Genomic DNA, 11,410 nt, shown 5'->3' on the forward strand with positions numbered 1-11,410 from the left:
CATTTAGAGGCTGCTCTGCAAAATCTCCTGCTTTTGAAGTTTCATGCAACAAATAAGCCCTGCACACCAAAGATCTTTGATTAAATGTTTCCAAAATGAAGACTCCACTTTACAAGTGAGGATCCTCCTAATTTGGCAATCTCAGGTGCTAACCTGGTGGTCTTTTCACCCATCCTAAATAAAGAATACATAGGCTCATGTGTGAGATAGTTTCAATTTTATTTTGCTCTGACTTTTTAAACTGACAAAAGAATTGCAGCTTGTTACATGAAGATTTACAGCCACATTTGTTTGGGGGGTAGTGAAATGGGTAGGGAACAATCTGGTTTGATTCTCTCCGCCCATGTTTATTTCATCCATACTTTTAGCTTGGTGGGAAAAAAAATGAATGACAGTTCCTTATTTTGGAACAACTGACTGTGATGCTGAACTACTCTTGCTCCAAGGCTCCAAGCTTCTGTTGGAGATAAATCAAGAATCGGAATCCAGTCTCCTTGAAAAAGTCAAGGCCCAGATAGTGACTCGCCCAGCATTACACTATCAGAGTTTGGTAGAATTAACTACCTTAATCGTTAGAATTATGGCTAACATCCCAATCTCTTCACTCTGAAGATACTTAGCTTCCAAATGATACTGCACAGGGTTTTTCAAAGTACCTTGCTCCCGAATATTTTAGAAATACTGTACACAGAATCTTTACTGAGCTCATAACATTTGCTAATCGCATGCCACTTTATCAGTTATTTTTCATTATTGTCACATACTTTTAACTGGAGTCAACCCTCTGGAATGAAAATTATGTGATTCATTTCATAAGTTGAACCAATCATTGCATTTCTTTCTTTTTTTTTTTTTAAAGAAGCATGGAGAATGTTTATTATGCAGGGATTTTAGTACACACTTAAGGGTAGAGTGGAAGCCCTTAAGAGAGTGGCACTATAGTTTGGAATTGGGAATATATATGTGCTTTTGGTGGTGGAAAGCTGTGGGATTTGACAATCTGTAGTGTAGGTCTTGATTTTGTGGGTGAGGGAGGATGGTCTACCCTCAGTGTAATAATGTCAATTCATAGGGCAAAGCCTAAATCACAGGTTGAAAGGTGGTGTGTTCATAGATGAAAGATGACCATTTGCTAATAAAAAACAGCTGAACCCATTTGTAGGTGAAAGGGAATTGGTCAGGCTTACTGTGTTCTGGGAGAAGAAAACAATTTAAACTAGGCTAGTGTCCAGCAGTTTTCACTTTTAAAATTATGATTTTTCTTTCTCCTGTTTGCCTGTCTTAATTCTTCTACCCTATCCCCTCAAATTGGATTCCTTATCTGCAAGGAGTATGGAAGAACTGAGCGTCTGTCTTCTCTAACTGTTTCAGGCTGGGTAGGAGTGCTGATCAAAATTCTCGCCCTGATTGATCTAAAGAAGACAAAGATGGGTTTTGTTTGGTGAACCATCCACTTTTGATAGTCTGAAAGTACATTACAGTAACACAGTGGAGATATACTGAGTGGCTAATGACCATGGAGGGTTGTACATCATGCCGTGCTATGCCATGCTGTAATGTCCAGGGGTGGACAGCATATCACTGCTCTGCCGTGTCATGCCACTGCTTGGCTGGAACACAGCTTCTAGTGATCCTAAATCCAGCATCTGTAAAGAACTCCGGAGGCAGGCGGCGGAACCACTGAGCTAAATCCCCGGCCCTGTAAAGAACTCCGACCAGTAATCTTGGTGGAAGTCCTCCAAAATGATATAGGGGGAAGAGATGTAACTCCCAAACCTACTAGATACCCAAAACGCAAGTTCATGTTCTCTAAAATCGAAGAATGAATTCTAGGAACAACAGAGGATAAGAATAGAAAAAATTTATTGGGAGAAAGAAAGCCTCTGCCTAAGAGAGACAGAAGGGAGACCAGAAAGTGGGTTGCACAATCATTGCATTCTTTACAGTCCCCCCCCATCTATGTTTTAAGGTCCTGTAAGATAGGACACGTGTGTTACATAGCTTAACCTTAACTAGTGGTCAACACTAATGACATTTGATATACATTAATATAATTAACTGATCATAATAAGGTTGATATGGTTGAGTATTGAACGATCTAAAGTTCTGTGTGAGACTGTTGCCTGTGCTGACCAAAAACAAACAAAGAACAACAACAAACCTTTTGAATTACTGTACTATGCATTTAAAGATTGAAAAAAATACATGATTGGGGGCAGGGATGTAGCTTGCCTAGCTTGTGCAAGGTCCTGGGTTCAGTCCCCAATGCTGCCTTGCTCCTTCCCCAAAAAAGCATGATTAAAAGACTAGAAAATACACCAGAATTTTAATATACATCTATATATATCTTTAAAACCCAAATTAAGCATTTTTAAAAGGTATCTTTTGGGACCTCCACCCCCACTAAATTGAGTTGCATGAAATTTTGTGTTAAAAAATCATTTACCAGGGCCAGGAATTTAGCTCAGTGGCACCATGCTTGCTTCGCAAGTGCAAGGTTCTGAGTTCAATCCCTGGAACAGAAAAAAAAAAAAAAATTAGTTACCAGTCATTTGACCTGTCATTCTCATCAGTTTCTTTGTTCTTAAAATAACTGACATTTCTACATCCTAGGGGAAGACAGTGTTGGCATATAGAACAGACTATTTTTAAAGATGAGCTTTGGCTTGCAAGGGGATTTAGCTCAGTGGTTCTGCCACCTGCCTCGCAAGCGGAAGGTCCTGAGTTCGATCCCTGGTACCAAAAAAAATATATATTAAAGGGATAGGGACTGGGAAATAATGTGCCCTTCGTTGGGTCATCACTTCTCTCGCCAAGTCTTTGAGTACATTTAAGAGAGAAGAATAGAAAATCAGACCCCCCAAATTCAAAGACCCAATTCAAAAAAGGGCATCTGAAATGAACAGACATTTCTCAGACAAAGAAGTAAAAGCAGCAAATAAATACATGAAACAATGTTCAATATCACTGGTCATTCGAGAGATGCAGATGAAAACAGCACTGAGATTCCACCTCACCCCAGAAAGAATGGCTGGTATCAAGAAATCAACCAATAACAAATGCTGGCGGGGTTGTGGGGAGAAAGGAACCCTTCTCCATTGTTGGTGGGAGTGCAGACTGGTGCAAGCACTGTGGAAATCAGTATGGAGATACCTCAAAGAACAAGGGCTAGAGGCCCCATTTGACCCAGCTATTCCCCTGCTGGGTATCTTCCCCAAAGAATTAAAAGAATCATACCACAGCGATATATGTGCACCCATGTTTATAGCGGTAGAGTTCGTAATAGCTAAAGCTTGGAAACAGCCCAAGTGTCCATCAACTGGAAACTAGATAAAGAAGATGTGGTTTTTTTAATAAAATGGAGTACTACTCAGCCATAAAGAACAAGAAACTAGAGACATTTATAGCTAAATGGATGCATATTGAGGCCATACTCTTAAGTGAAATAAATAGGACACACATGTGTAAATACCGAATAGTTTCTCTAGTGTGAGAAACTGAAAGTGTAAATAAGGATGAAAATGATTAAAATGAATAATTGATAATTTGAAATATTAAAAGGTCCAAAGGTGTAGGAGTAGTCAGAGGGAAAGGGGAAAGGAAAAATTATGAGAAAAGAAAAAAATGGAAACAAAATCTATGTAAATAGGAAAGGGTGGAGGGGGTGAAGGCCCCACAGGTAATGGGGAAAAAAATAAGAACCAAGATTCATCATGTACAGGTACAAGCACCCAGTGATAAATGTAAACATATTGTATACCTAAAATGTACCAATAAAAGAATTTAAAAGAAAGAAAGAGAGAGAATAGTATACCCCATAGCACTTTGTGCTTTTGTTAAACAACATTTCACATAGAGAGGGAACATACAACATGATACCATTTAATTAGATATATAGCCTACAGAAGATATTCCAGAATGAAAGGCATTCATGAGTGGCCTAGGTAGGTCATAAAAAGCAACCTCTGAAAGAATGATTAAAGGAAACAAATTCAGGAGTATATAATTTGTGTCACATATGGTATATTTTTTCAATAACATCCCAGTGTGTGGCCAGAGAGTTTTCTTGGATAGACTAGAATTTGTGACTGCCCTTTCTGGAATTTCGTACTAAAATCTGAAAACAGATATAGCTAAAAATAATACAAGTGAAGCTCTTCTAACTATTTCTGTAATTTTATTTAGACTGGATGATGTGGTCTAGTCAAGGAAGGAATGTAAGAAACCACTTTTAACATTATATTCTGAGGGTCACTTTGAGTGTTGGGATCTAGGTAGCAGTTCATTGTTTGCGGTCCACAGACTTATTTTTAGAGCAAGGGCATAGTGTTTGGCCGCATCATAGCTAAATGTTTTTTTCAGAACGTAAGCTTTAAAATTGTTATCCTGGTCAGAGAGTGAAATCAGTAGTGCCTGTTTTAGACCTGCTTGGAAGAATATAACTCAATACAGTGTCTTACCCTGTGGATCAGAGGTTTGCAGACTCTCATCTCTACCTCAACTCTGAAGGATGGTATGGTAGATTTTATTATCTCATAACTATTGGATTTTAAGCTTCAAACAAAATGTTATATAATATTTTAAAAAATAAATGTTAAAAGGAAAATTGCCTTTTCTTTTTATGTATTCTTAGACATTCTTTTTACTATTAACTTAAAATGTATAAATGATAAATATATAAATGATAAATGTAAAACAATATATATGAAAATAAAACTAGTTCCTGTGTCTCTTTAAAATGCTCTCTAAAGGTTTTTAAACTAAGTTGTTTCAAAAAAGTGTACTCTGATTTGTTTAGAGGAATCAGTGACATCAAGTGGTTTAATGTGGCTCTAGTACAAGAAACTGATTTGGACAGAGTGCGTTGCCTGCCAAACTTAATTATAGATGAACTGGCCTCAGGTGTCTGTACTTTTCCATTAGCCTTTCAATATGATGTGTCTTGGATGACTTTGAACATAAAAGTGAGGGTATGGCACGGATGGTTAGTTGAACGTGGAAGAGCAATGTTTGTTGGTAGACTGGAAGAGAAGACCTATTTGTCAGTGTCTTCCTCCTTCCTCACCCGTCCACCATGTACTAGGACAGCTGGCTCAGGCAGGAGCTCGGAAGGTGGCCAGTGAGGACGAGTGAGTTTTCTGAGCTCCCCATGGTGCTGACCTGTAGCCTCCCAGGTACCTGAGTTGGATTCTTGATTTTTCATTGTTATTAACCCAGTCAGTGGGTTTGGTTATCACCCATCAAGCAACTGTTGTACAACAGGATGAGGGTTGTATGATCTTACTTATATGCTGTGAGCTTTGAATTTGAATGCTCTGAGCTTTGTTGTAGGTTGTAATTTGAAATTAGCCATGGGCTGTGTATAAAAATTCATAATTTTGGGCCGGGGATTTAGCTCAGTGGTTTCGCCGCTTGCTGCACAAGTGCAAGGACCTGAGTTCGATCCCCGGTACCAAAAAAAAAAAATCAAACTTTTTAAGACTTGAGTGAGCTCAAAATAGAAGTTTGATTTTTCCCTTTTAGCTTGGTCCTTTGAGTAATTTTTTCCATTAGTTGAGAGATTTTTACAAAGCGGTATTATCCTGTTTGAAGACATTTTTTAAAATGCTCTTAAAATAGCTCAAACATATCATGATACTGATTCAATTTACTTTTGTTAATCATTGCTTTCATTCAAACTTAAACGTAGATACTGATTTTATCTTCCTTGGGTTCCCTTTCTTTTTCAGGATTCAACCGGCACCATGTCGAGCAAAAGGGCGAAGACCAAGACCACGAAGAAGCGGCCTCAGCGCGCCACGTCCAACGTGTTCGCCATGTTCGACCAGTCGCAGATCCAGGAGTTCAAGGAGGCCTTCAACATGATCGACCAGAACCGAGATGGCTTCATCGACAAGGAGGACCTGCACGACATGCTGGCCTCGCTGGGTAACGTGCAGTTCTAGTATGAATGTACTGGGTGACGTTTCCACGATGACTTTCGTGGTTATTTCATGAGTCTGAAAGCCCTGAGGAGCCCAAGTAAGGCATCTGTTAACTTTCAGATGAAGTGTGGAACAGGATTTCCCACTGGGACACAGCAGATCCCTGTACCTGTCTCCGTGTGTGTCTTGGTATTGAGCTGTGTATGTGTGTGTGCGCATTCATTATGAAAGCAGTAATACTCCTGCTAACATCCCAATGGAATTTCATGCTGTCTCCAGACTTTTAATATAGGCTCTATTCGTTCAGAAGACCTTTTTCCCAAATAGTTTTGCCATCATGGGAAACTATACAAATGATCATTTAGCTCAGTGGTTCCACTGCCTGCCTTGCAAACACAAGGACCCGAGTTTGATCCCTGGTACCAAAAAATAAAATAAAATAAATGATCATCATCTCCCTTGATAAAATGTTCACAGGGATTAATAGTTGTTAAGTTAAAGTTAGGACCCTCTTTTTTGTTTAGGGAAAAACCCAACTGATGAATACCTGGACGCCATGATGAACGAAGCCCCGGGCCCCATCAACTTCACCATGTTCCTCACCATGTTTGGCGAGAAGCTCAACGGCACAGACCCCGAGGACGTGATCAGGAACGCCTTCGCCTGCTTTGACGAGGAGGCCACAGGTGAGTCAGAGGTAACCTCTACTTACAGAGTGAGTTCCATTTTAGTCCGGGCCACTCAAATACACAGTCTTGTAAGGTGTGCTAATGTGACGCCCTCAGGTTTACACTACTCCTGCCCGCTTCCTTGGATGGGATTCTCTCTGGCCTGGTCATTCACATCGATGCCTCTGCCCATAAATATTAGTAGTTTACAAAATTTCATAGGCTCTCACTAAGTGTGTTGAGTCAGCTGTGGTGGTGCACTTTGATCCCAGCACTCAGGAGGCTGAGGAGGAGGATCGCCTTAAGTGCAGCCTGGGCTAAATAGTGAGTTCAAGGTCGGCCTGAGCTACATAGCGAGACTGTCTCGAAAAAAAAACCCACACATGTGTTAAATGAAGAGCTTTTACCAGAGTCAGCTTGGCCAGAGTGTAAATTGCCATCAACTGGCAGCAGTACTGTTCTAGGTTTGCTTACCAGGTATCTGTCCACCCTACAGTTGTTTAAATCTGCTGTCTGACCTCTATTTTGAAGTAAACCAAGCAGGCTGCAGGCTCTGGAATCGAGGCTTCCTGCTTTCAGATTCCCTTCTGCTGCCTAATAGTGTGTAATTTGGGGCTTCATCTGTGAAACAGGTGTAATACAGTCTACCTCAGGGTTTTGTGCAGATGAAACAGGAACCTAGGATAAGGTCTAAAGGCTTAGCACACTCCTTGGCATTGAGTTAATGCCCCCCAAAACAAAATGTTAACTGCATAAATACCCAATCCTTTGGCAGAAGTATAAATAAGAGAAAATCTACAAGGGAATGATTTCCAAGGCTCTCAGTTCACACAATGTAGCCAGGTGTCTTTAGAAAAGGAAGGCCTGACCCTGCCTACCTGCGTCACTTGGACCAGTTTTGGTACTGGGGGTGTTGGAGCCTTGGATGTCAGCCTGGACGCCCGGCAGAGCTGCATCTGAATTTAGTGCACCGCTCTCGGCCCTCTGGTCGGTCATCTCCTCAGCTTCTTCCAGGCACCGCCACCACTGCTGCGCTGACTGACTTTGGCCAGTCTTTGCTCCGTGCCTTACTATCCCACCTCCTCTGTCCCCTCTTACACTCAAAACCCCCCGTCGTTTCCGGGAGGAGTCAGTGGAAGATGTACAGAAGAGACTTCTTTTCCTCTTCCTCCTCTAAAGACACTTGTGTATTGCTTGCATGTTTTGTTTTGTTTTGTTTTTTTGGTACCAGGGATTGAACGCGGGTCTTTGCGCTTGCGCAGCAGGTGGCGAAACCACTGAGCTACATCCCTGGCCTTGCTTGCATGTTTTACTGTGAGCCAGTGTTAACTTTTTAAATGAAAGAGAATAAACTACAAAAGTATAAGCAGCCTTTTCTGTTGTTCATACTCAGTCACCCTTTGTGGAGCCTTGTCTGTGATTTACTCCTTTCTCCTGCCCATTCTTTTTGCGTACCCAGTGTTTCATTTGTATCCCTCTGCATATACACAGTCTGACTTGATGTTTTCGTTGTATGCGTGTTTCCAGGTACCGAGACTCCTTCCCACCCCGATGGCCACTGTGCTAAGTAGCATTTAGTTTCTCATCTTTGGAACCTTTCTGGCACCCACCACCGTCCCTTGCACATGGTAGATAGTCTTTGTAACAGTTGAGTGACTTGCCTGGAAAAGCAAGAAAAACTAATACCAGATAATAAATCAGAGGTGATACTCAGGCTTCCGTTTCTATGTTTATAAATACTTACATTTATTCTTTTAGGCAAGCAGGATTTATGAGAACCTCTGTATGGAAAACCCAGGGTAAAAAGACACTTTGTGGCTCACTGCTGCACATTCCTCTGCCTAGCACAGTGTCGGTGACACAGTCGGTGCCCAAGTGTTAACTGCACACGTGAGGCCATATTTGTTACCATTTTAGATTTGTCTGCATTTGAATCTCATTTTACATAGAAGAAAACCAGAGTCAGAGGTACAGTGAAATAAATGGGTCCCAGCATTGTGCCTCCCCCCCGCCCAGCATACACTGATGGTTATGGTGGGGCGATCACGTACAGGTGGCGGGTAACCACCATCTGCACGAGGACTGCAGTGACTTGCCATGCTGCTTGGCGTAACCCTCAGAGCAGCGCGACTCTGATCCCGGCTCCCTGTCCCACAGGCACCATCCAGGAGGACTACCTGCGCGAGCTGCTCACCACCATGGGCGACCGCTTCACGGACGAGGAGGTGGATGAGCTGTACCGAGAGGCGCCCATCGACAAGAAGGGCAACTTCAACTACATCGAGTTCACGCGCATCCTCAAGCACGGGGCCAAGGACAAGGATGACTGAAAAGAACTCCGAATTCCCTCCAAATGCTCCTTGTTGCCACTTTGGGTATTTCTGAGACTTTTCTCTTAGAGCCTATTGCGTGCCTGTAGCTTGACAGCTTTTGCCTTTCTTGTTTTGTATTTATTCTCAGCCATTTTGGGGCACTTGTATCTTTGTAATCAGACCGGAAATGGGACATTTTGTCATTTTCAGAATAGAAGATTGGGTAATTTAACTTACCAGTGGTCCTCTCCCCCCATAACTGCAGTCTACACAGAGTCAATATATTTTTTCAGAGAAAGTTATTCACTCGATTTTTTCTGAACCATAATTAAACTTTATGATAAAATACTTGTTTAAACTTCTTATTTACCAAAGCTGGCTTTTGTGGGTTTTAGTTGCATCCTTCGAAGAAGTAGATGAGGTATATCCTAGAAAATAACATACATCTTAGACCGTCTTACTGTACCCTCCAGTTTTCCAAACAATCCTAGCTCCTCTCTTTCTATTCATTTCATTTCTTCCCCTCCCTAGGAAATTTAGTTTTCATGGCCCTAAGTAGGTTTCCTGCACTGTGTCTTCCAAGCTTTAAAATAATTTCCTGTGGAAGTTATTACTTTAATAGCTGTGAGTCCTTAAATTGACACACCTGCTGTATGTGATCTAAGCTTTTGCACATTATTTCATGCCATTTAAAATGAGGTCAGGCCAGAGTGTTAATTTTCATTTGTGCTATTTCTTGAACTACTTTCCCTCCAAAGGATCTGTGGCATGCTTTTTACCAAAAAGGCAGATTTCTGCATTGTATTTCAAACTGCACTTTTATTCCATAGCTTTTCTTTACTACAGCAGCCCCCACTGAAAGCCCAAGTTTGTTCATGCAGAGCTTCATCATGAGTCCGTGAATTTTAGACATTCCTGACCTGCCCACAATCAAAACGGCAGAAACTGCATGCCAGGGAGAGTGAGATCATTGTTCCAGTCCTAAAAATAACTTCTGCTATTTGCAGAAAGGCAGGTCTGCTTCAGAGTAATCTGTGGAAGACAGGTTCATTCACTGTAAGCTTCAAAACCAGACAATCATATATTTATGAGTTTTAAAAGCTTTGAAATGTTGGTTTAAAAGAATGACAGCCTACAGAGATGATCGGTTGACAGTTACTCTAATGACATCCAGTTTATGCTCCTATTAACCAGGCTGTCTGTGAAGAAAACTATTACCTCATCCAGTAAAGAAGTATTAAATCCTCCAGGTGGCAGACCTTTGCTCTTCATAGGGGAGCAAGCCAGATCCTTCAGTCTGGTAAAGCCACCTGTGTGGACCGTGAGCAGCATGACCGGTAACAGCTTGTCTTTTCCCCTTCAAGATTGCAATCATAGACCTGCCCTCATTCTCTGCCTGTCATTTGGTGATTTAAAAAAAACTTTTTCCAGGCTTCGACCATTGTACTAAAATTTTGTTGAGTTGAATTTCCATTTTAACTGAAAAAAATCACCTCTGGTTTGTTAAAAAAATCTCCAACACAGAATAAATAACATTATTTCCACTACAGAAAGAAAGAAGCAGTACTCAAATCACCCCTCGCAGTGTCCCCTTTTCTCTTTTGAAGACCTGCTCAAGGAGACAGCTTTCTGTAGGGACAGTGCATGGTCTGCCCTAAGTGGGATAAGCCTCCTGATTCAGCAGCTGTGTTCTCTGCTCAGCAACTGGCCTTTGCGTATACAGGGATGAGTGCCCACAGAAAGCTGAGTGTCTCCTTCAGTGGTGATTTGACTGCAGAGCTAAAGTCTAAAAAGTTTGCACAATGAGAATCACCTTGCAACAAAGCGTTTCCAAAGTTCTGGTGACACCAGCAGAACGGAGGCAGTGTCACTGTCCACCTGCTTGTGAGTTACAACAGTTGCTTGATTTCCCTGGAACCTGGATTTTTTGTTATTGTTTTAGTGTCCTCCTCCCTTTCACAGAGGTTGCAGGAGCTAATTACCCACATCAGGGAACTGTCCAATTATCCCAGTGCTGCTAGTCCATTGTTACCTTCTCTTCCTACTTCCAACTACCTACGCTTCTATTCTAAGTATGTGCATGCCTGCTCAAATAGGACTCAGGCCTTTTTTCCAGTGTCTGTCCACATACATTTTACAGTTGGAATGAGTTTACAACTTAGTTCGGTGTTTCTTAAATAACTTTTTATATTTTGGCATAGCTATTATTCTTGTTTGGAGTATAGTACTTTTTCAACCAGTCCTTTTAATGGATGGAAAATTATATTTGACTTATCTATACCATAAATTCTCAGATACTAGATTTTTTGATATCTGGCTTTTCATTAATAAATATGCCTTTGTTTGGAGTCTGGAGAGAATATAGCATAGAGTTACTGTTTTGGAACAGTGCTGTCCATTAGATTTGTATGGTAACAGAAATGCTCTGTGCTGTCCAGTAGGATGCTAGCTTCGTCGGGCCATTCAGCACCTGAAATGTGAAAAATACAACTGAGGAGCCTAGCAT

The 11,410-nt window shown here is 41.3% G+C and overlaps 1 protein-coding gene across 2 annotated transcripts in view; it reads left to right on the top strand.

The window, feature by feature from the left end:
• Positions 1 to 9,252, top strand: part of LOC101697884 (myosin regulatory light polypeptide 9) — an 11,055-nt gene extending 1,803 nt beyond the window's left edge. Inside the window, exons 1-4 of one of the 2 annotated variants that reach the window (XM_021265200.2) lie at positions 4,366 to 4,513; positions 5,730 to 5,928; positions 6,449 to 6,610; positions 8,750 to 9,252. In XM_021265200.2, coding sequence (XP_021120859.1) covers positions 4,511 to 4,513; positions 5,730 to 5,928; positions 6,449 to 6,610; positions 8,750 to 8,922 — 537 coding nt within the window. In that variant the 5' untranslated portion in view covers positions 4,366 to 4,510 and the 3' untranslated portion in view covers positions 8,923 to 9,252. Of the gene's footprint in view, positions 1 to 4,365; positions 4,514 to 5,729; positions 5,929 to 6,448; positions 6,611 to 8,749 lie in introns of those variants that run through there. The other variant, XM_021265201.2, reaches the window with a different exon arrangement.
• Positions 9,253 to 11,410: the final 2,158 nt, after the last annotated feature.

This window comes from Heterocephalus glaber, unplaced genomic scaffold, assembly GCF_053883595.1.
Source record: "Heterocephalus glaber isolate CG9 unplaced genomic scaffold, H.glaber_assembly_v1.0 deba00000331, whole genome shotgun sequence".
NCBI classification, from domain to species: domain Eukaryota; kingdom Metazoa; phylum Chordata; class Mammalia; order Rodentia; family Bathyergidae; genus Heterocephalus; species Heterocephalus glaber.